Below are 24,018 nucleotides of genomic sequence, written 5' to 3' on the forward strand. Positions count from 1 at the left end.
GTATACATGAGTGGTTCCAAAATTTGTCTGAACAATAGAATCACTTGGGGAACATTTACAAATTCCAAAGTCCAGGTTGCACCCAAGACCAATTAAACTTCCAGGGGTGGGACACAGGCATAAGTATTTTTTAAAAGCTTTTCTGGGGATTCCAATGTTCAGACAAGTTTGGGCACCACCAATATATATATAAGAGAAATGACAATGAATCTGCAAGTAATAACAGCTGAAGATAAAGCCTCCTAATTATATCTTGATTTTTCTATTTCTTAAAATCTTACACTATTTAGGGGTTAGTCTTCTTAATACATTTGTTAGCAATTTAAATGAGTATTTGTGTAGAGCATGTACTAATACAAAGTTGTATTTCTTATTTCTTGTTAATCATATTTAGAAAGATTTCTGCAGTTTCTTGGACTTAGCTGACCATGACTGGGGAAAGCCTGTTGGTTTGGAAGTCCGCCCCAGGAATTCCCTGGGGGCCCCTTCGCCATTCTGCTGCATCCTTGGTACCTAAGCCAGGATGCTGGTGGCCCTGCACTACGCAAACTTAAGGTGGCTCAAGTGTTATCAGGCCTTACCCTGTTTTACAGCGATAAAGGGGCTGAAGAGATCTGTGATCTGCTGACATCACCACTGAAGACGCTTCCAGCGATAGGTCACCAGGTCACCGAATGGTGAGTGAATATCACACTTCAGTGAACTAAGTTAATGTTCAGACCCCAGAACAGTCACCTTTAGAGCTTCAGTGAAAAATTCATATCTAAAACGAGGACCTCATTGTTCATTGTGCAGCTCAGACCAGGGTGTAGATTCAGTGCTGATCTCTTTCTTAACGGTGTTCCTAGCCCTCCTTTCGTAGTGGGCTTCTAAGGAGATAGAAAGGGGTGCCTTACCTTCTGCAGGCATCAGGCCACCCAGTCCCCTTGCTGTGAGTCTGCAGGGACACAGACAGTAACCTTCTTCTCCAAAGGCCCTCCCAGTATGAATCACCAAACAAATATTTTAATTTATTTAGCTATCTGTATTTCACTTTCTGACTCTTATCTCTCTCTTTCCTTTTTTTTTCAGAAGAATGGAATGACAGGGTAAGATCTGGAAAAACTAAATGAGGCAATGGGACAATTACATTATATTAGATCAAGCCATTTTGACCTATAAAAATGGAAACTTCATGATTCAGCCTAAACAGCATATTACATGACAGTGATATGATAAACAGGATATAATTTTAAAGAAATCCTAATCGGGGCAGCACAAAATTAGAAATCACAATGAATCCCAGTGTTCTTTGATTCCCCTTGTACCTTTAACTGTCAGCTTACCCTGTTGGCCTCCACATGGTGCAGCCTGAAGGCCTCTCCTGTGCTCTCGTTCACCACATCAAATTGGTGCCGATAAGCTACACAGATGAGATTGTCACTCTCTTCGGTTGGCCCATCCACCAAGGTCATCACCACAGGAGAGTCAGACAGACAGATCTCCTGTGTGATTGATGATAACATGGGGGAAAGGGATTAGGACACAAAGCAGCCATCTTCTTGTTAACCTCCCACTGCCCAGGACACCATCCCCCCTTGCCTCCAACCAGAAGAGCATCGCCTTCCCCAGGCTCCTGCAGAGACCTGCACCTGCAAGGAAGCAGGGCTGGGGAAGAGGGTCCTGGGATATTATCAGAATTATCAGAATTCTCCCTACTATAACCTCTGTCCACTGGAAAGTGAAGAGACCAGGAAGCAAGTTTATAAAATCAATTCAATGGTATGTTCCATTTTAGCCCTTAGATCGTCTGGCCCTGCCCTACGATTTTATAACAACAACAACAACAATAATAATAATAGTAAAGTAATCTTGTTGAGCACTTATCACATACCAGGCACAGTTCTCAATGAATACTTATAGCAACCTATGAAGTAGGGATGGCAATTATTCTATTTTGCAAATGAGAAAACTGAGGATCAAAGATCAAGCAACTTGCCTACCATCACACAGTTAATATGTGGTGGAGCCAAGATGTGAACTCAGGAAATCTGATTTCAAAGCCCATAAGCTGTGCTGGTTTGGATCCGTTATATACCCTAGAGAAGACTATGTTCTTTTAATCCAATCTTGTGGAGGCAGACCTATTGTGGGTGGGACCTTTTGATTAAGTTGTTTTCATGGAGATGTGACCCTGCCCATTCAAGGTGGGTCTTAAACCTTTACTGGAGTCCTTTAAGAGAGCCCATGGAGAGAGAGAGCTCAAAGAAGCTAAGAGATGTAATCCAGAGTTTGCCCCCTGGAGAAGCTACGAGAGAAGCTAAGACAGAAGCCCAGCAACATTTTGGAGAAAGTCATGGAAACCAGAAGCTAAACCTGGGAGAGGACAAGCAGACTCTGGCCATGTGCCTTCCCATGTGACGGAGGAACCCCATATGCCATCGACCTTTCTTCAGAGAATGTATCATCCTGTTGATGCCTTAACTGGGACATTTTCATGGCCTTAGAACTATAAATTTGTGAACTAATAAACCCCCATTGTAAAAGCCAACCTATTTCTGGTACAATGCATTTTGGCAACTTTATCAAATTGAAACATAAGCTAAACAGTTTTGCTATTCTGTCTCCCCCAGAATGAATATTAGCATAAATTTATATACTAAATTCAGAAGGTTTTTACTCTAGGCAAAAGACCTAGAAGGTCTCCTTATTTCCACTCTTGGCCCTTTATGCTCTCCTCCACATAGTAGCCAATCTCTTTTTAAACATGACACTTCTCTGTCTTAAACCTGCCAATGGCTTCCCACCTCATTCAGTAAAAGCCAAAATCCTTGCAATGGCCTTCAGAGCTGAAAAGAGAATCTGTTTCCAGTACTCTCTGTCTCACTGCCTGCTCACTCTGCTCCAGCCACCCCAGCCTCTTGACTATGCTTCAGATAGGGCCTCAGAGACCCTGACTGGCTGCTCCTTCTGCCTGATTCCCTTTCTCCAGATATCCACATCATTCATTCTCATATTTCATTTGGGTCTCTGCTCAAAGGTAACCTTTTTAGAGAGGGCTTTCCGGAACACCCTTTCTAACATAGACACTGCTCCATTATTCTTTGTTCCCTTACTCTACTTTATTTTTAATCCTCAGTACTTTTTTCTGCCTGCCTTGATACATTTATAAGCTTATTTCTGTTACACTTCTGTCTCCGTAGGAGAGAGATCCGTGATATTCCTAGTGCCTAGAACAGCACCTGTAAGTGCTCACCAGAATGATGAGCTGGACCGAGCAGGAGAGAGCCTTATTTGCCTTGATCTTTCAGGAGAAACAAGAGAGGTACCAGAGGAGAGGGTTTCCCACCTTGGTTACTAAACAGTGGGACAACCCCAGTGGATGACAAACTCAAGGGGGAGGAGAGTCTGCCTTGTGGCACCTTGGTTAGGAGACAAGTCATTTGAAGAGAAAACCTACCCTGATATACTGGAATTCATCAACAGGTGACTCCGATAGGGGAGATAACAATGAGATGCTGGTTATCCCGCTGGGCTTCTTATGTTTCCTTGTGATCAGAAGCAGTTTATTCCGAATTCCAACAACAATCCTCAGTTCTCTGCTATGGTGAGTATTAATGGCATACAAGTGGCAGCCTTTGAAGAGAAATAAAAATTTACTGAGCAGATGACAAAAGGGTTTGGAAGTCACCAGGCCTTGATAAGACCCAATAATCTTGGAAATTAAGCATAATCCAGTGAATGGGGGGTAGGGAAGGGAGGACCCTGAAGGAAGTAAGAATGTTTCTGCCAGCAGGCAGAAGGGGGGCCTTGAAATAAAAATTGGGTTGAGTTACAGAAAAATAGGAATGTCATATTCCCTATATCCTAGAGTTTGTGAACTGAGCTTCATACCTGCTATATGAGATGAATTAAATTGAGGGGTAATCAGGGTTTCAGGAATTGAAGTCTGTAAAAATCTCTTTGCTCACAGATTTTTGCTAAAGGTGCTTAGTTCTAAAACTTATTACGCAAGGCCTAGAATTTCCTCTAGACCTTAATATGTTTTTCTATCTTTCAAGCTACTCTTAAGGAAACAGTGGTGCTATTTTTGTGATGTTTCCAAGTAAAAACAAAGCACTTAGATAAAATTCCTGCTTATTTTTATTTCAAGTAAAACATGGGAAGTCTAAGAAAAAAAATAAAGTGAACTGAAACCATCAAGATTTGAAGAACTGAGTCACCTTTTGTTTTCTCAAGCTTATTTTCTCTGCAGTCATACTTGCTTTTCACAGTCTGTTCCCCCTCGATGTCCTTTTGCACAGTGCTTAGCCTGAAGACAAAGAGGCGGGCATCTTTTCCTGGTGAGATAAAAAAGATGGAGGAGGAGATTAAGATGGAAAAAGTGAAATGACCCAGAAGAACTGAAAGGGCAGACTGTAGGAAGACTACTGCTAGAGGAAACATGATTAGAGGCATCCCAGAATTCCGGAGAAACCTCACACCACCTTTAACTAACAATGCAATTGAAGATGACCCCCCACCTCTAGCCTCTCTTTTGTGCCTCATTCTCCCTCCCCAGAGAATAAGTGGGCCACCAAAGAACTCTGACTACTGGGCATCAGGAAAAGATACAGCTGGCACAGCCTATGTAGTCAGACCCAAGTGACCCTCAGCGTCTGCTGCAGTGGACTACCTGCTTTCCTACCTCCCAGAGCATGCCACACGGAAGGGAAATACCACCTTTGTCTGCTCTGAGAATCAGAAGGTCCAGAGTCTCAAGCACATGCATCTGCTTCACAGGCAGAGTTTTGTCAAACACTGGCACTGATGGAAGGTCATCTGAAAAGGAAACCTGGTTACTCAACACTGCAACCATGCCCATGCTTTTTTCTAGCAGGTATAAAATGTACTTGTAGGTAGTTTTAGAGACCTGGGGTTCTAAATTACTTTCTAGGCAAGGAATGAAGTTGCTTCTAGAGCTTTCATAAGATCTATGCAACAAGTTCAAGCATTAATCTCTTCTCCACTCAGGGAGAAGTACTGAAATTTCCTTCCCAAAGGCATTCAGAACTCTATACTGTGAGTGCAGTAGCAAGGGCATGTAAACTACACTCTCTTCAATGTTCACCAAAGAAAAAGCAACACCTCTCAATTCCAATTTTCATGGGGGTTATACCAAAGGACTGGACACCAAGTGGAAAAAAGACTAAGATCATCCATTTCTCTTAAATGTTTTCTTATTTTTATGTAATATTTGAAATTACATCACATCTTAGATCATTTTGTATATTTTTCAAGAAAGCAAAATTAAAACTTCCTTTCTGTATTTAAAATAGATACTATTCTAAGATATCCTATGTATGTATCAATAGTAGTTTGCCTACGAGTATTTCTCTGTGTAGGAATATGAAATCTCCTCTTCAGGCAGAAATCAGTAAATCAAACTGGGAGAAAAATGTCATTTAAATTGCTCAAATAATAGGGAAAAAAAACAAATGTAAGTGGAAATGCTCTAGAAGATTTCAGGTAAATGGATGATTAAAGGACATTGTAGTTATACTGATGATATGTTGTTAAGCTTACTTGCTGGGGTGTTAAATTGGGAGCAATTACTTTGCTCCTGGGGGACCCCAGAATGTGGGGGTGGGGTAGAGGGGTGGTTAAAATATTTATTAAAGCTGCTCCATGAGCAAAAAGATCTGTTCTAGGCTTGAAGGAGAATTAGGGCAAAGTAGATGGTGAAGACATTGTAAGCAGGAGAGTTGGTTCTCTCATTCTTGATCTGCATTTTGGTGCTCTGCCATGGCTTTTAATTTGTTTATCTAGTTATAGTTTAAGTGCAAGGGGCCCTGAGCATCTTGCTTCTTCCAGAAATCTAAGCCTGATTGGAAATTCATCCATCCCTGGATGGTGCCCAGAAGGGACAAGACCTTCATCAGGATTAATAACCCCCTCAGTGGAGAGTGGGTTTCCTGCTTCTACAGCAGAACTGTGAGGGCTCTGGATTTATCAGAGCACAGCTGATAAATTTCATGATAACCTATTAACCACTTTTCTTCCTCTTCTACCCCAGACCTTCACAAAAAGAAGTCAATTCCCAGGGTCTTTGTACTTCTCCTGGGGGAAGTCTTGATTTTTCAAAACACATGATCACTCTAGTACCCATGTTATCCTATTTGGCTAAATAACTATGATTATTTCATTTTGTGGGATAACAATAACAGCAACAATAACAAGGGCTGCTAACATACACTGAGGGCTCACTATGCACCATACCCTAATGCTAAGGGTTTCACATGTTATTTAATTTAAATGTTCCAAAGACCCTATTATGTAGAAACTTTTAATATTCCCATTTCACAAATGAGCAACCTGAGGCTCAGAGATGTTAATAACCTGTCTGACGTCACACCTTGAGTGAGCGGAACCCAGGTCTGTACAAGGACAAAGCCCGTGCCCTTAACCAGTGCTACAGCATAAAAGCAGCACCACATCCCCAGGGATTGATGGTGCAACAACAGAAGCAATGGTACTACTGTAAAGAATTAGTAAGTGACAGAAACACTTCACTTTAAATTTAAAAGACAAGTATACTCTATGGCTATGTATACAGTAAATTAGCATCTATTCTCCATCAAATCTTTTCGAATGGCTGAACATGTTTATATACAGCACAGGAAGGAGGAGGAGGAGGAAAGAACATGAGAAAGTGACATGTGGATCCTCATGATTGTTTTCTAGCATTTTTTCCCTTCTTGTAATCTCTTTATGAAGAAACTGATCATTTTTTAGGACCTGCCTTTCTATAACTTTAAAACCAAAAGAAATGGTTATTGTATATTGAATTACTATTTTTGCCTCCCTTCAAAGTAATTTTGCTACACTTGGAATACAAAGGATCTTGACTTTTAAAAATGACCTTGAAAGGAGTAGACTATGGAGTGGGTAAGTCTAACGAAATTAAGCAGAAGCTAACGGGATAGAGTGGAACTCATCCTGAAACTAAATGGGGAGATTTGCTCATGGAAACAATTCATAATATGATTAAGTGTAGACAAGAAAAAGGTAAACAAAGAAATAACAAGAGAATCATGGCTTAAAAGCAGACCAAGGTATACAAAGAAAGGCTTAGAGTTATTTTCCTTTTCATCAAAAGCAAACAGGGAAGCATCAATGTATAATCAGGACATGAAAAAATAATCAGAGTAATAAATCTAAGCTGATGGGTGCACACAGCTACCACCTATGTAAGACTGCCTTCAGATTTGGAAGAAAATATTTTTCTGACAAATTGGAATAATCCTTATATATCCATTTAAGTATTGGATGCATCAAGATGAAAATTTCAGAAAGCAAGTTGGTAATCTCAGTTTGGATTTTACATTTAAACAAAACAAAACAAAAAAGAAGCAACTCAAAAAGGGTTTTCTTCTGTTTTTAGGCCAGCCTTATAAATAGTCAGTATGAAGCATACTTTCTCTTTTCCAAAAAGGAAGGCAAGTAGAATTTTATATTCTTTTAATCACAAAATTTTCCATAACTTTTTGCCCAGGACCATATTTCTGGAAGTCTGTTTAAGATAAAGACAAAAACATTGGTCAAGTTTAGTTGAACTTTAATAAAATGTAGCTGGCTTAGTGAAAAGAACACAAGACCAAGAATCATATCTAGGTTTTAGTTCTAGATGGGCCACTAATCAGCTGTGTGATATTGGGCAAGTCATATCAATTTTTTAGGCTTGTTTCTTCATCTATAAAACTAAAAGACTAGACTAAAACTCAAAGGTCTATTTTTGTCTAAGAATTTTTAAAAATTATTTTATTTGGTTGCACTTTTAGCAAAATCTAAAGATTTTGTATGCTTTTAGCAAGTTCATAGAGACATAGTAAAAATAACAGCTGCCATTTAATAAGGTATTATTAAATATGGGCTGTACACTTTTCTAAACATTAAGATAGGTAACTTTATTTTATCCCCACAATTTCCTCTTGGTGGTTATTGTCATCCCCATTTTATTTATTTCATTATTAGTTTTTATTATGAACAATATTTTAGGCACTAAAAAAATTACTCCCACTTTAGAGAAACCTGAGGCTCAGAGGGTTAGGTAATTTTTCCAACAAAGCCATTCTAATTGCTTTGTAATTAAAAAATTAAATATTTCATTTAAATTCTGTATTTATAGATTTTGAATTATTGGCCTTTTATTAACTTAGTTATATATGCAATTATGTTATGGACACACAATTAAAACATAAAAAAAATAAGAGATGATATCAGACGTAAGCCCACTATAAAGTACTGTCCATCTCTCTCATCACACTACAGGAGGTGCCTAGCACGTTGCCCAGCACGTAGCAGGCATTAGTACCCGTGCCCAGTAAGTGTCTAAGGGAGGGACTAAAGGTCATTGCTGAAGGGCAGGAGGATGCTGCAGAGTTTTAGGCCATTATGTCATTCTCACAGGGAGGGGCTTTCAGTATTCCCATAGAATATCACTATAGTAACCAGAGACTGGGCAGCTTTGCTTCTGGGAAGTCTGGGAGGTGCCTTTGGAAGATGCTGACTCTATGCCTTTGAAGCTCCAAGGAGAAGACTCATTGCCTGGGTTTAGCCTCTTTATCATTCATTAGGAGTATGGAGTAATCCAAAGGGCCTTCCTGCTAGAAGGGGCCACATGGTCCTCGAGGCTAAATCCCCATTTGAAGTTGAACTCCCTCTACTGTATCCTTGTCAAGGATAAGTCCACAATGATCTCCCCAGGCAAGGTGACCCACCTATCTGTCAGAAAGTTTGATTTTATACTGAGTTGAAATCTGCCTCCTTGTCAAAATTTTTTTGTTTCTATTAATAATCAAAAATGAATTTTCTAAGATTTTTATTGCTTGTTTTGGATACCAAGTAATTTTTGAAATCAGGATTAAAAAGGCTTCAAGAGAGAGCAAGTCCTGAACAGCGACTTTAATTAGTAACAATAAGTCCTTGTTGATTTATGGTAAAATGTTGGAATCATGATAAGCATTGCCTGAAAAACAATGAACCTTTTTGCAGGTCATTTGATTTCTACAGCCTAATCAGAGATTTGGGGAAGGGAAGAACTATCACTAAGCACTCACCCTCTAGCTCACTTGATTCAGAATATAATCCCTTTGCTTGCCCTGAAAACAAAGGGTGAATTTTAAAAGAAAATGAAATTTTGCTAACCTTACTGCTGAGAACACATTTATGGTCTAAAGGGAGTTGGTTGGTGGTACCCCATCTTAGAAATTCTCAAGTTACACAAATAAAGACATTTGTAGGAGCAGCTACTCACTAACCATCCACTAGCAAGACGCCAGCATCAGTGGAAACCAGCAAGGCCTGGCCCCAGGGATCTGCACACACGGCTTCGTGAGGGAAATTACTGCAGAAACACTGGGGCTCCCAAGGCTGCGAGGCAATACAAGCATCGGAAAATAAGTGCACCAGAAAAAATACACTGCGGCCCATCAAATGGAAATGTACAGTACAACTCCTGAAACAGTAACACAGATAACCCTGTGGGAGCAGAGTGACTCCAAACCCTGGTAGTGAAATGGGGTCTGGCCTCAGTTACCTTTCTTGAGAAGAAAAGTCTCCTTTCAAATATGCATGGAATAAGAAAAGAATGAATTCACATATTTCTGGCACCATGACCTGTCTCTATATTGTTATAATGTTCCTTGGGGGAAATCAAAGTGTTGGTAACCTTTTCTAAGCAAACATTTTTCTTGGACATCTGGAAGTTGGGCCAATTGGTGCCTACTTTTTGGAGAATTCATATTAGTTCATCATAAAAGGAAGTCCCACATAACTCTTAAATAAGTCAGATTCCTGTGTTGCTGATTCAGCAAAAATTAACTCATGCTTAATGCAAGAGGTTGATATTGTCTTAACATAATGCTTTTTGATTCATTTAAGCCTACAAAATTTTAAAGAAAAAAATAACACCTGCTTGTATAAAGTGGCAAGCTGTGCCAATGAAACTATTCACATTCTCCCTGTGTTACATGTTCATACTATATGAGCTTTCCCCTTGAGTTATAGTTTCATTTTCACTTCAGGCTTAAAGGGTTATTCCCCCTCACACAACTGCCTCAGCGCTGTGCGTGGATGTGTGGAGCTGGCAGGCCACTGTTAATTGGATTATTAGGCCAGAATTCTGGACATTTTCAACAGAATCATTAACTTCCTTCCATAATATGGCTCAGCCTCAAAGCACAAAGCAAGTTTTTGGAGATTTCTGAAGGACAAGTTGAGACTTTTACTCCAATTAGACACAATGGCCTGATATGTCCCACCCAGGGCGATACAAGAGCCCATGTGTGCATGAGTAAATGTGTTTGCAAAGCAGAGGTGAAGGCTCTGAGAACCACCTTCAAGGATGTCATCAGGGCTGAGGGTAAATACTGTCTGTATTATTGCTATTTTAGGAAAGTATGATCTCCCTTTAAGAAACCCACGAGGTTAAAAAAGAACGTTCTAATTGCTGAGATGCAGCTTGTACTGTTCTGAAAAAATCACCCAAAGAATGTAAAAACATTTTATAAACTGAAGAAAGGGCTAAACAAGTGCAGGTCATTAATTCAAGTGGCATTTCCTCAAGAAGATTTCTGGCGATTCTGAGTTTGTGACTGATAGCAAGAGGATATGAAAAAGCAAAGCCAATAGGAATGCCAATCAGTAGATAGACATAGACATCAGAGCATCAGGTGACACGAAGACAGAAAGACCAACTCTTAACAACAAACGTTCTCTCACCAAAGGATGCCATTTTATAACAATTATGCAGATAAACCAGGGGTTCTTAATCCAGAAGATCCAAGACCCTTAGAGGATCCATGGAGGTCTGAAGGAGGTCTACGAAACCCCTGAAATAGTATTCAAAATGCTGTGTATATGTGTCATTTGTACATTCTAATGGAGCAGTGGGTGGGAATCCAATTGCTTTCATGGATTCTCAAAAGGGTCAGTGACTCAGTAATGTCTGAAGAACCACTGAAGGTCAGTGCATGAAGTGTCAGCAATCTAGCCCCACACAGGCTGTGGTCGGAGGACTGAAGTCATTGCCATGGTACCAGACCGAGGAGCCTGATACAGATTCTTTAGGGCAAGAATATGGTCTCCAGACCTTCCTGCTCATGCATGGCACTTTTCAATGGTTCTCTCTAAGAACATTAACACAGATGACAAAATGATGGATGCTTAGGAGGCTGACAAAGCCCAATTCTTTTGAAATAGAAAACTCTTGGGAATAGCATGTGGGACTCTGGCTTCTGTAGAGCTACTTACACTGTAGTCCATGAGGTTCTCTAGAGCAGTGTTTCTCCAAGGATGGTCCATGGCCCACTGGTAGGCTATGAACTGATTCAAAAAATGGAAGCTCTTTCTTTGATGTTCACTGGTGAACAAGTGACAATTCCACAGACTTTTGTTTTTATATACAATTAAGAACTTCTTATTAAGAACGTAATTAAATTTTACTGGAATTTGGTACTTATAAAGTGCTTGGCAACACTGCAAATTCTTACTATAAACATGAAAAAGCAGTTAGTGGGATTTTTTGTGACCTTTGAAAAGGATGCTTTGCCATCAATCTTGTCTTAAGTTGGTTGTGGTTTTTAGCATAACATATTTTTAACTCATCATTTCCTGAAACCAGTCTTTAAAGCATGTAGGTTCTGCAATTCAAATACAAATCATCCATACCTTAATCAATAAAGTAAATGTATGCATGATTCTTTGGTTCTTATAATGGACACTTCTCCAGTGATGTGCTATGATTTTTTTCCATTTAAATATATAATATATAAATATATTGTTTATATTCTGAACATAGACACAATTACTAGGTTATTAAGTATATAGGGTGAAGTTTTACAAATCATGTGCATAGTAAGTTCACACTACAACTTGTTTGCATTTTTTCTCTTCCATTCTTGATTAGCACTTAGATCTTTTTCCATGGAAAGTAAAAACAAGAAGTAAATAGATAGGCCACAGCATTTTTTGGCTGGCTGAGTGAATTGTAAGTTAAGCAGTGGTTTTTCAACTGTGGTCCTCTGACCAACAGCATCAGCATCAGCATCACCTGGTAACTTGTTAGAAATGCAAATTCTCAGGCCCCAGCCCAGACTTACTGAATCAGAAACTCTGGGGGTGACTTTAACACAACACTAGAGTTTGAGAAGCACTGCTCTAGAACCTTGCTGTTCCAAGTGTGGTCTGTGGTCAAAAGCACAGGCATCACTTGAGAGCTTGTTAGAAATGTAGAATCTTGACCCCACTCCAGATCTACTGAATCAGAATATGCATTTGATCAAGATGTCAGGTGATCTGTGTGCACATAAAGCTTGAGAGGCACTGCTGAATCCAGCCTGCCTGACCAGGCCTGCTCCAGCAGTTCTGCTCCACTTAAGCATGCAAAGGCGCATGCATACTGTGGAAGTAAGAGGAGGCTCTCACTAAAAGTCTGGCCAGCTTTATCTGGGGCTTCCCCTGAGGACTCTGTAGTAGACGGGCTTTTCTTCCTCCTGCTCGACAAACCTCTTTCTGAAATAATAATCTGGAAAACTTCATTGAGGATAAAGGACATTGACAGTTCAACCTGAAAGCTTCAACTCACCTCTTTTTTACAGATCCCTGAAGCTGCCAAGCTTGATGGAGCATCTCCTCTCACAATGGATTTCAGTTTTAATGCCTTAGCAGAACAGAGATCTCTCTCAAAATTTGTTAACAGGCAGTAAAAGAACAACAGGATAAACAACTATGATTTGAGAAAGAAATTAAAAAAAAAAAAACCAACAGTAGTAATTTCAGCCTAAGGTTTTCAGGTTCCCACATTGCTTTATCATTGATTGGATAAAGGGATATAGTCAGATGGATATGGTGAAGCCCAAATCACAGTGTCCTAGTCCAAATTATCCCAAATACGGCCCATCATTTCAATTAATGTATCAGTACAGTGATTTCCAAACTGTGGAAGCATTGGAAAAAATACAGATTCCCAGGTCTCTCCCCAAACATGATGAGTCAAAATCTTTGGAAGTAGGGCCAGGGTATCTTTAAACAAGGAGCAATGCTTGAGAGTGTCTGTGATAGTGCACTGTTTTGGTAGAAAGTTATCTTTGCCTCTAAGCTTTCCTTTTTCCACCTGCCTTGCTTAGCCATCTGCTTTCAGGTGAGAACACTACTCCTCCTTCTTCCTATTGTGGTGTGGGTTCAGGGCAGGAAGCTGTGTCACCTCCCAGATCTGAGAAATACTTGTGTCCCATGGGAGCAAGGCAACGGGAGAGTGATACTCTCCATAAGCCTAGAATAAAGTGAGGATTGGGAAACACCTAATGGTGATGATTGCTTCCAAGTAATAGGGTTGAAATTCAGATCTTCTGTGAGTGATACTGCTATTCTGCTTATTCCTGCTAGGAAGGAGTTCAAGAAGCTTTTCCCAACTTGGCTCCCCACTCCTCAGAAAATTCCTAGGAGGCAGCAAGAGGTACATGCTCCTTTGACAAGAGGGGGCCCAGAATTGGGCCTATAGCCTCTCTGCTTTGAACCAGTAGCATTCCCTTTTCTGCAGTGTGCTTTTCTCTCACTCACACCTGCAGAGGACTGTACCTACATGGTTATCAAAAATCTCACTCACAGTAATCCTCAGAGAAATTACAGAGCTCCTACAAAAGCATGCAAACATAAAATTCTTTGCAGGTGGGCTATCAGGTTTGGATGGGACTCACAACTACATGCCTAGCAAAAAAAAAAAAAAAAGTTTCAGGATAAAACCCACCTGTCCTATTCTAACAAACTCTGCCTGGCGGGCCTCTTCTTTCTTCCTTGCTGACTTGGGCGATTCTGGTAAGACATCACTAAAAGATCGTCTATTAAGCATGTTCTAAAAAAGCAAAACAAGTTATGAATTCCACAAATGGTTAAATCTTATCCTCTGGATCCTTATAATGCATAAATCCATTGGCCAAATGGCCCTATTTCTAAATTCTCTTTTGATTCATTCAACAAGCATTTATGGAACACCTATTATGTGCCAGGGTCTGTGCTAGATGCTAGGCTGAGGGCAGGGGCTTTGAAATCAGCCTGAATCAGCAGCTCCATTACTTGCTAACTTACTAACAGTGTGATCTGGTTCACCAGGTTGCCCGGCTCCAGGGACACCATTCTCAGAGCAGCACTCCCTGAAATTGTGTAACTCTATGGCCCTGTGAATTATCTTGGGCAAGTTTCTGTTTCTTTGTGGGGCTAATACCTGTCTCGTAGGTGTGAAGTGAGGATTAATGAGCTAATGCATATAAGATGCTTGGTACAGTGCTTGGCACATATTCAGTATATGTTAGTTCTCTTCCAAACCAAAGTCAGAATTGAGTACACTCATTCAATCAGCAAGCATTTACTGAGCACCCTACTACTCTGCCAGACTCTGGAAATGTGATAAACACAGTATCCTTGTGGAGCAGGGTCTAATGGATGAGACAAATTAAGTAACTAATTGCATAACTATGACGTGAAAATTTCTATGAAAGAGAAACATGAAGGCATTTAACGGGGAGACTTGGTTTCAAACGAGGGGTCAGGAAAGGCCTGTATAAGGCAATGAGGCTCCAGATGCTTGGTACCCTTTTTTGCATCCTCTTTGTATCCTTCCCTGACCTTAGGAAAAAAGAAATTGATTACAGACTGTGGCTTGCTCTTTAGGGCCCTGGGGTTAATCTGGCCCAATTCTTGCAAGTAGTTACAGTGCACCGACCAGCCAGAAGTCAAGGGGTGCCTATAAAATGGTGGTGGTCACTGTTCTCATTTTGTTATTCTACATCTCCACCAAGCAAGCACCTGAATCTGATGTTACATTTATTTACACACATCATTAGCAATTATTTTTCCTGGAGTTTATGAATTCACGGATTCTAGGGGTGTCTCCCCATTTTTTGTGTGCTTCTTTGTTATATAAGGAAAATGTTTTTAAACAGTGATGATTTTACTCTGAATTAAAGAGTCCCTGACATCTGGTGATTTCACACTTTGTCTGGAAGCCTTGAAAAACCACATGTGCCCCTTGAGGCAATGAGTTCCTCAAGGAAAGCGCTGTGTCTGATCAATGTGAATTTACCTTAGGCCTAGGATATGTCTGGTACAAAGTGGATTTTCAGTAAATGTAAATGCTTATTTCAGTGTCCAAATACAGTGCTGGCCAGTAAAACTCCAGAGATTTAAAAATGCACTCTGTCTCTTTACAAGCCCTATTTTTGCTTATCTACCAGCTCTATGGCAGTGGTAATGTTGACTAGCATCACCAAGAACAGCCACCAAAAACAGCACTCTTCAAAGCTCCCAGCCTGCACCTCAATTTCCACAGTAAACAGGAAATCACATTCCTTTGTTTGGACACTCAACATCCTTCTTCTTGTGGTAAAAATGAGAGAATGCTAGTTCATGGTGGCTTCTGTACGGTTTTCACAGCAAGGATAAAGGCAGCTCCCATACTTTTCTGGCCAAGAACTCATTGCTAGACTTGTGTTCTCAACTCAGACCCCATGAGAAGGAAAGAGGACCACAGACTCAGGGTTACCTTATGCAAATCTGGCATCAGATCCTGGTACAAAGATCGAATCAACATATCCAGAGTACGCCGACGTTTCTGAGCAAATGTTGGGGTTTCCAAAGTGGCTTTTTCACCATTAATTACTAAAGTAAATCAAGATGTAAAGGGGATTACAAACATTGACATGCTATTGTAGAATGATCTTTTCAAGGACATTTCTCACAGTGAATGCCACCTACTCTCCTAACACTGGTATTATCACATCAGTAGTACCCTTCTTTATGGAAGAATGCTTAAAAACACTCTAAATTTCTCCCAGATTCATATAGTCCATAGATATGTTTATTTTATCTTTCCTATTGGATCATAAGCTTCCTGAGCAAAGGGTATTTCTAATTATCTGAACACCTCTTTAGCTATATACCCAACCACGGACCTACCCCCTCACCACCCATTCTATCCATTTATGCATCCAGCCATCCAACACATGGGGCCCAACTACCAGGATGGCAGTCAACAGAGATTACATATTAGTTACTGCATTTTGTTAGAAAAAAATAACAATTGCCTAAGTAGAGTACTGGGAGTCTTGGCCTAATGGTGGTTTATTCTGGAAAAGAACTGAGTTTTACTATAAACCAATAGCGGAATGTCCAGTTACACGCTAGAGCATGGAACAGCAAGTGTGCAACAGAGGTTAGGAGCTTGTAGCCAAGACAGCTATGGGTTTAAATACCACCTCTGCTTCTAACTGTGTATTTTTAGGCAAATTATCTTGGCAAGGCCTCAGTTTTCTACCTAAAGAATGGGCATAACCGTATTTCCTTATGGGGTGGTTGTGAGAATTTAAATGGGACAATACATATGAAGAGTTAGTACAGTGCTTGGTGCATGGCACAGAATAAACTATTAGTTTTCTCAAACAGGGGACCAAAGGAAGGACAGTGTTCTGGACTGAAAAATGGAACTTCTTGGGGATAGGCATTTCCTAGATAGGATCTATGTGCTGGAGGCAAGCTGAGCTTGTTTGTGGTAAAACATCTTTTAAGGAATTTAAGCTATGTATGGCTATTATTTTCTCTAAATTTTGTGATTGGAAATTTTTATTTGAAGATTTTCTCCCATTACTACCCTAGAAAGACCCATTTTAAATGTCTTATTTTGGCTGAATAAAGGAGAAAAAGGTCAAGATCTTTGCTGAAATACCATTTCCTGGACATTATCTAGTCTTTTACCTCACCTACTCCTTCCCTCCAGCTAAATCCACTTCGGAATTCAGAGAGACCCCTGATCCCTTGGCCTCCATCTATTCTCTCAGTTCATCAACCCCTTCTGGTCCCCTTTCTTCCTGGCCCCATGCTCCATCACTTCAATATGCTCTCACCATAACCTTCAGTTCCTTCAGACCCTTGTTCTGCTATATCCACCTTTCAAATCTCCCAACTTTAGATCAACTGAACCTTTCATTTCACCTGACCCCAGGTTTCTCAGGGTGTTGGACAAAAATCACTTTGTTGACAGCTCCATTTAAATGGAAGGATTCCACTTATAAACTGGGTCCTTAGTGTTGTTTAGTGATCTTGTAACTAATCTGTGGTTAAGCGGTTACCTGCTCTTAAGTAGTTCCTTCCCCTTACTATCACTCTACAAAAAGGACTTACCTCTTGAACCCCATGTTTCCAAGAACCTTTCAGCTTTTAGCTGCTAAACCTATTCTCTGTTGCTGACTCTTTGTTTCAGATCTGTTTCTTGTTCTTTACCTGATCCTCTGGACTTGAAACACATGGGCCCCAGGGCTTTAAGGGTCAAGCAATTTCACATAAAATTTCAGATTTCTGGCTTGTTTTGAAAAATTGGAATATCTGGCTACACTGGTCTCACATTCCTGAATGGCATCAATTGGCTGGAGCAGAGCATATGCTCTCCAGTTTTTCACAGAATCCAGCATTCCTTACTGTCCTATGCCCAGCCTACTTCACTCACTTATATTCCTTACCCAGTCTCTTTAGCCTTTTGAATTTGTGATCCTTGTCCTAGCATTTGAAATAAGAAGTATAATTATCGGAAAGGAAGAGGCAAAATCATCATCTTTTGCAAGTGACAGCAGTGTCTGCTACTTCTGTGTCAGGGTGAGGCATTACCCACAGACCCCTGTGTAGGTTAAAGTGTGTTAGCTAAAAGATTTGGTGGCCCAGCTGGGAAGCAGAGGAAGCCCCTGCAAAGGCATCCTTCATTTTGACATTCTCCAAGAAGGAAGTTTTAGAAGCACATGGAAATCTGTGCAAGGGACTGAAAGGTCTTTATAGAAGGAAGAGAGATAATTGAGTGGCTTGGCTAGGATGCTTTTGGACTGGAGTTAAGTGACACTCATCCCTTCAAGTCTCAATTGCATGAGTAGACAGATATACAGGGGAACTTTTCTTGCTGAGGGAGGAGTCATGTTCAGGGCTCTGAAGGAGAGGCTGGGGCAATTATAAAACAAAGGAGGGACAACATGGTATCTGTTCCTTGCTCTGGCCTAATTCAGAGGGATTAGTTTTGGCCCTTATGAAACCAGGATTAAGATTGGAAGTTGATGGAGAAGTTGCTCATGAAGGACTCTGTGAGGCTTTAGATGAAATCAGTGCTACACTGAGTCAGAGGATTCAGAGGAGAGGAGAGGATCATTTCCCCCCATACTGCAGAGAAATAGTGACAGCATTAGGCTAAGACTGTGGGGGGTCAGATGGTAAACTGGCTGCAATGACTAGGATGCCTGGTAGAAAGGTAGAAAAGCAGCATCTTCAGAGAGGGCACAGATTGCAGTGGCACTGCCAGGGTCCAAATGGCTTGCAAGCAATGAACTTCCATGAAGAGGCTGCAGTGGATGAATCTGAGTGACTTGTTTTTGATCATCAATGAGACAGTCCTACCATTGGGATTTCCAGGTATAATAACTAAGGGATACTCTGGGGAGGGCTGTGGCAGATCTTTTGTGGTCCAGAGGATGGGGGCTCAGAATCAGGTATTTGGGTGTTATCAGTGGAGCTAAAATTTATACTCAGCAGCTAATGAAGCCCAGGACAGTCCGGTTCTACAAACATCATTTTCTTGCTCTCTCTTACACAGACACACACACACACACACTCCCTAACAACTCTAACCCTCCCTAAGTATGTATCCATAACTACTCTTTCTCCTACTTACCTATCACTCTCTGACAAAAGCACAGACATATATGTCAGCAAAGATTCAGAAATGGCCATATCAGACACTGGGCAGAAAGGAAAGTTTGATGCCCCATGGTGTTGTGAGTGGGTCAGTGTGGATAAGCTTCAAGGCAGATGGGTAGGTATCGATGAAAATGCAGCAGAACACCAACACTCCCAGAACACTGAATATATTTCAGGCAAAGAATTAACAACACATGAAATGCTTAAACAATGATGTTTTCTTATATGGCATCCTGAGAAAAATGTATTCTGATGTAGAACAAGTTGCAAAAACATATCAAAATAGAAACTTACATTTCACTAGCAAAAAGTCCCTGAATTCCTGGTGGTCTGTAAACACTGGTGGGGATGGCAAGGGTGGGCCAAAGAGTGGTACACTTTCTTCTGAAAATATTTTCAGCCTACATGGAGAACATTTCAGAATTACTTGTTTTTTCTTTAATGATCACTGACAGTGATGCTAAATTTGTCCTGTCGCCTATGTAATATGGTATGTATATTCATTCTATAGCAGAAGTATCTTCTCTGGATTGCCAGTGCCTCTACCACTCCTTTTGAGCCTGTCAATGTGCTTTTAGGGCACAGGCCAAATCTGCTTGCCTGCTTAGTGGTTCAACCCACCAAGCTTTGGACAAGGTCAGGCATGCCAAGAGTAACAGCAGTGGCCACTGCCAAGGACCCATTAGCCACCAGGTTGCATACCTGGGACACATACAGATCAACTTTGATTCTCACCAAACCTGCCTGGGTAGTAGAATTATCATCATTCTATAGATAAGGTCTGAGGCTCAGAGAAGACAAACACTTTTGTCAAATCCACAGAGTTAATAGGTGACAGAGTTGAGATTCCAACCCAAATTTATTTGGCTCAAAGTTCATGATCTTTTCACAACATCATAATGCCTTTTAATAGATTAATTTTTGAGAGTAGAAGGGTAAGCAGGTGAGGATGCAATTAGGAAAGGGCATATCCTAGTCAAGATAAAACATATCAAACTTGTACCCATTGTAAAGTACAATCAATTCCAAACTAGCCCTGAATCTTGGGTCTATTGCGCAGAACAAGGCTGTATGGACAAAATTTTCCCAAAGAGACAGTGGCCTTGAATAAAATTCTGTAAAGTGAGGGCACACCTCATATTAAATCAAACAATAAATATGGATATCAAGAGTCTCATAAAATTAATGCCAAATGAACAAGTAAACATGAGAATTAGAAGAAGCAAATGAGATAGAGTCATTACCTACCTGTAATTGTCGTTTTGTTGATCATACCTCACTAAGGCAAAAATATCTGTGGTGTTGGTCAAGGAAATTAATTAGCAAGCCCAATGCTCACAGTCAACAACTTGTGCCTTGAAAATCCCTTGGGCAGAATCATTCTAGACCAGCACTTTCTATGGTTAGGTACCTATTACTCTTACATTGGAATAGAACCTTGACTTCTTTAAGAGACAGCCCCCCCACCAAAAAAAAAAAAAAAAAAGACAGCCCAGGAAGACTTGTGAGAGCACCATGATGAGGTTCAACCTGTGTGCTCATCCTTTGGGGGAAAGGGCTAAATCTCCAAATCTGTCAGAAAAGCAATATAACTAAGGCTATTAAACAATTAAGCAGCCAACAAAGGGGAAGGAGCAATTAAAATACAAACATAACTCCAATATGAAATTAGTTCATATTTCATCACACATACTCAAAAAAAAAAGTAATTTAAATGTCTCCACTGTATACTTTCCTTCTCTTTCCTTCTGACTTTGGTAAACAAAACAAGACAAGACAAAACAAAACAAAACAAACTGATGTAGCTGATGGCAGCTTCTAAGCAGAATTTGTTTGTGTGGGGGCAGACCAATAGAACCAATATCTCCAACCAGCTTTTTTTCTTTCTCCCACTCCTTCTCCTCCCCCTGCTGTCTCTCACCCCCAGGTTTCCTTAGCTGGGGCTAAAAAGCCATCAATTCCTCAAAGTGTTTCCATACCAGACTCAGTGGAATGAATCTGCATTAACTATCTGCTTGTCCCTTTCAAGAAACAAATGTGCTAAGCCAGAAATCTAAAACTTGTAACTAAGGGAAATTCGAAAAATAATGACCACCTCTCAATCACTTAAGAAATCACCTCTTTTCCCCTCCTGCATTGTGTTTGGAGAAGTTTTCTGCCACTGCAGGAAACGGAAAATGTTAGCTCTAAATCCTAGTGAAGAGAGCAATATATCACTTATTAAGGAGAGAAGAGAACAGAAAAAAAAAAAAATCACAGTTAAGGTGTCTAACATATCTTCCTTATTCTCATGGATGAACTTCAGTTCCATCACTGGACTTTGAGGGCAATATGAGCTAGTCAGGGATTAGGGGAAGCTAAAGGAAAGCAGATATACGTATTGCTCATTCTATCTTTCTTAAGTTTCAAGAGGTGGTACTGTGGCAGCTATTACCAGGACTTAGAATCAACAAGGAAAAATCATTTTAGCTTCTTAGTTTAACCTGCAAGTTTTTAAACCTAAAGCAAATTTCTCAGAGGACTTATTACCTATAATTCTTCTGAATCATTTACTATTGATGGATGGTAAGAAGTGACCCTCATTTAATAGATAACCTGAGAAAAGGGAAAACATTTCAGCAGTCGAGAACTCTCTGAGAATTAATCCTCCCACTACTACAATGGGTAGAAAAAGGAAAGAGAAAAATATGATGCTTAGGAAAAAATCCAAAACAGAGGGTATAAGAGTCTAGTCCATTTATAACATTTGATTTGAGGGTCATTTTAAGTCCAATAAGCCTGACCAATAAGCTTGTGAAACTGGAACATTTACAAAGGCACAGGATACGTGTAAAATGGGAGCGGATCATGGAAGGCTTAAAGGCAGGAGAAGATTCCTCTCCTTCCTGGAACACAATAGTCACGATATCATTTCCAATGTGGCGCTTCCTTTCCACCTGTATATAAGCATAAATAACATCACTGAGAAAGTCACTGTAAGCATGGCACATTCACAGTGTTAAAAAACACAACACAACACAAAAACAACTATCACAGAACTCCCAAACTTCAGTCATCTTTGGCTTCTTCCTGCTCATACTTTTCTAACCAGTCTCTCTGGCTCTCCTGGCCATCTCTTGCTCCTTTCCCAATTTAGGCCTGCATTTACTCTTGTCCACTCTCCTGCAAGTCTCCTTACTATCCTCCCTGCCTCCAGCCTCTCCCATGTTTACTACTCTATGTCTACCTTCACTCAAAATAACCTTAGCCTGGCATTCAAGGTCCCAAAACAGGAGCATGCATCAGAATTCCCTGAGAAGCTTGTTAAAAGCACAGATGATCTGAGTCCCACCCCAGTCTGGGAATGGGATTCAAGCATGTACTTTTTAGAAATGGTATGGATACTTCTGAAGCACATGCTTGGTGAGAACCACTGCCTACATAATCTGATTCCAGCCCACCTTTCCAAAATGATCTCCTAGACCTGGGGTTGGCAAACTTTCTCTGTAAAGGCTGAGATAGTAAATATTTTTGGCTTTGTGGGCCATATGTCTCTTTGCAACTACCTAACTCTGTTGTAGTGTGAAAGCAATCATAAACAAAACATAAACAGATGGGCATAGTTTGTTCCAGTAACACTTTATTTACAAAAACAGGCGACAGGCCAAATTTGGCCCATGGGCTGTAGTTTTTCCATCTTTTCCCTGGACCTTTGTGTAATCAAATAGGATGACTTGCCAAGGATCCCTGTGAGTTTTCAGCTCTGGATCTGTGGTAGACTACAAGTGGTCACAAATTCGTTGTCACTCCCCTCATTGAGAGGTAGAGTTTATTTTCCCTCTTCTTGAATATGCCTGGCCTGAGACAATGTAGCAAAGTGACCCTAGACCAGTGCTTCTGTCTCTTCTGTTTCCTCTCTTTTGGAACATGGACTTTTAGGAGCCATGAGACACATATTAGAAATTCAGCCACTCTGCCACAAGGACCATGTGAAGAGACCACTTGTGAGGCCATGGGCAGAGGACTCTGAGACTTCTTGGAGAGGACAAGAGGCCCAGCTGTTCCAGAATCACCATCAAGCCACCAGAGAACTCCAGCCTCAGCAGCCAGTTGACTTCAGATGCATGAGTGACCCCAGGTGAAACCAGAAAAACCCTGCTGTCTAAGCCCAGTCAATGCACAGAAAGACCATGACAGATGGTTGTCATTTTAAGCCAGTAAGTTTTGAAGTGGTTTGTTATATAGCAATAGGTAACCAAAACAGGGTCCTTGTTTATTTTACTTGGTCTCTTATTTCTGAATATTCAAACCTGGTTATCTGACAAATGCTACCTTCTGCAGGAAGCCTCCACTGACCTCTGTTAGACGTCACTTTCCTTATATCTCAATTTCCACAGCACTTTTCTGATGCCTTATGGGGCTTAAAACTTTCTGCCTTGCATAGTAATTATTTTAGTACTCTACACTACTGTCCCCTACTCTACACTATAAGCTCCTGGAAAACTGGGACCCTGTCTGATTCATATTACATATGATTCTCATTTTACAAATGAGGAAATTAAGGTTTAGAGAGGTCCTAATAATTTCAATTCAATTCAATTAAAAAAGTAATTATTCACTGTGAGCCACTGATTGTATACTTTGGATGTATCATATGGTGTGTGAATATATCTCAGTAAAATTGCATTAAAGAAAACCCAAAACAAACAAAAAGTAGTTGAAAACAGAATGAACCTAATAATAGTTCACATATATGTCCATGCAAATGTATACACACACACACACACAAACCCAACAATGGAATGCACTAATGGTTTAGATGCTGTTCCTCTTTGGTTATGCTGGTTTTATGGTGTCTGTAGTTTCCTTTCTGTGTCCTAGTAGGGTCCTGCCAGACAGGTTTCACTGGTCACTTTCTTATACCAGCAACAAAATACAAATTAAAATGAGATTTCTGCTTCTTAAAAAAGAATAGTATTTATTGATCCATTAACTGGTGAATAGATAAAAGAAACATGGAATATACCCATGGAATGGAAAATTATTCAGCAATAAAAAGGAACAAAATACTGATACAAACTACAATGTGGATGAACTTTGAAAACATGCAAGTGAAAGAAGCCACTCACAAAAGACCACATATTGTTTGATTCCACTTATAAGAAATATCCAGAATAGGCAAATCCATAGAAATAGAAAGTATATTAGTGGTTGCCAGGGGCTGGGGAGGGGGGGAGCATAATGGAGGGTCATGATTAAGAGGAGTAGGGTGTCTTTTTGTAGTGATGAAAATGTTCT

At 40.3% G+C, this 24,018-nt stretch overlaps 1 protein-coding gene across 6 annotated transcripts in view; it reads right to left on the minus strand.

The window, feature by feature from the left end:
• Positions 1-24,018, minus strand: part of GARNL3 (GTPase activating Rap/RanGAP domain like 3) — a 221,779-nt gene that overhangs the window by 32,044 nt on the left and 165,717 nt on the right. For all 6 annotated transcript variants that reach the window (XM_037797335.1, XM_037797332.1, XM_037797333.1 and 3 more), the window contains 11 exons: positions 21,569-21,677; positions 19,990-20,035; positions 19,036-19,142; positions 15,557-15,672; positions 13,766-13,870; positions 12,605-12,679; positions 9,279-9,390; positions 4,702-4,800; positions 4,203-4,319; positions 3,440-3,615; positions 1,326-1,484 (listed from right to left, as the gene is read on the minus strand). In XM_037797335.1, coding sequence (XP_037653263.1) covers positions 1,326-1,484; positions 3,440-3,615; positions 4,203-4,319; positions 4,702-4,800; positions 9,279-9,390; positions 12,605-12,679; positions 13,766-13,870; positions 15,557-15,672; positions 19,036-19,142; positions 19,990-20,035; positions 21,569-21,677 — 1,221 coding nt within the window. The remainder of the gene's footprint in view (positions 1-1,325; positions 1,485-3,439; positions 3,616-4,202; positions 4,320-4,701; positions 4,801-9,278; positions 9,391-12,604; positions 12,680-13,765; positions 13,871-15,556; positions 15,673-19,035; positions 19,143-19,989; positions 20,036-21,568; positions 21,678-24,018) is intronic.

Source organism: Choloepus didactylus, chromosome 10, assembly GCF_015220235.1.
Source record: "Choloepus didactylus isolate mChoDid1 chromosome 10, mChoDid1.pri, whole genome shotgun sequence".
NCBI classification, from domain to species: domain Eukaryota; kingdom Metazoa; phylum Chordata; class Mammalia; order Pilosa; family Megalonychidae; genus Choloepus; species Choloepus didactylus.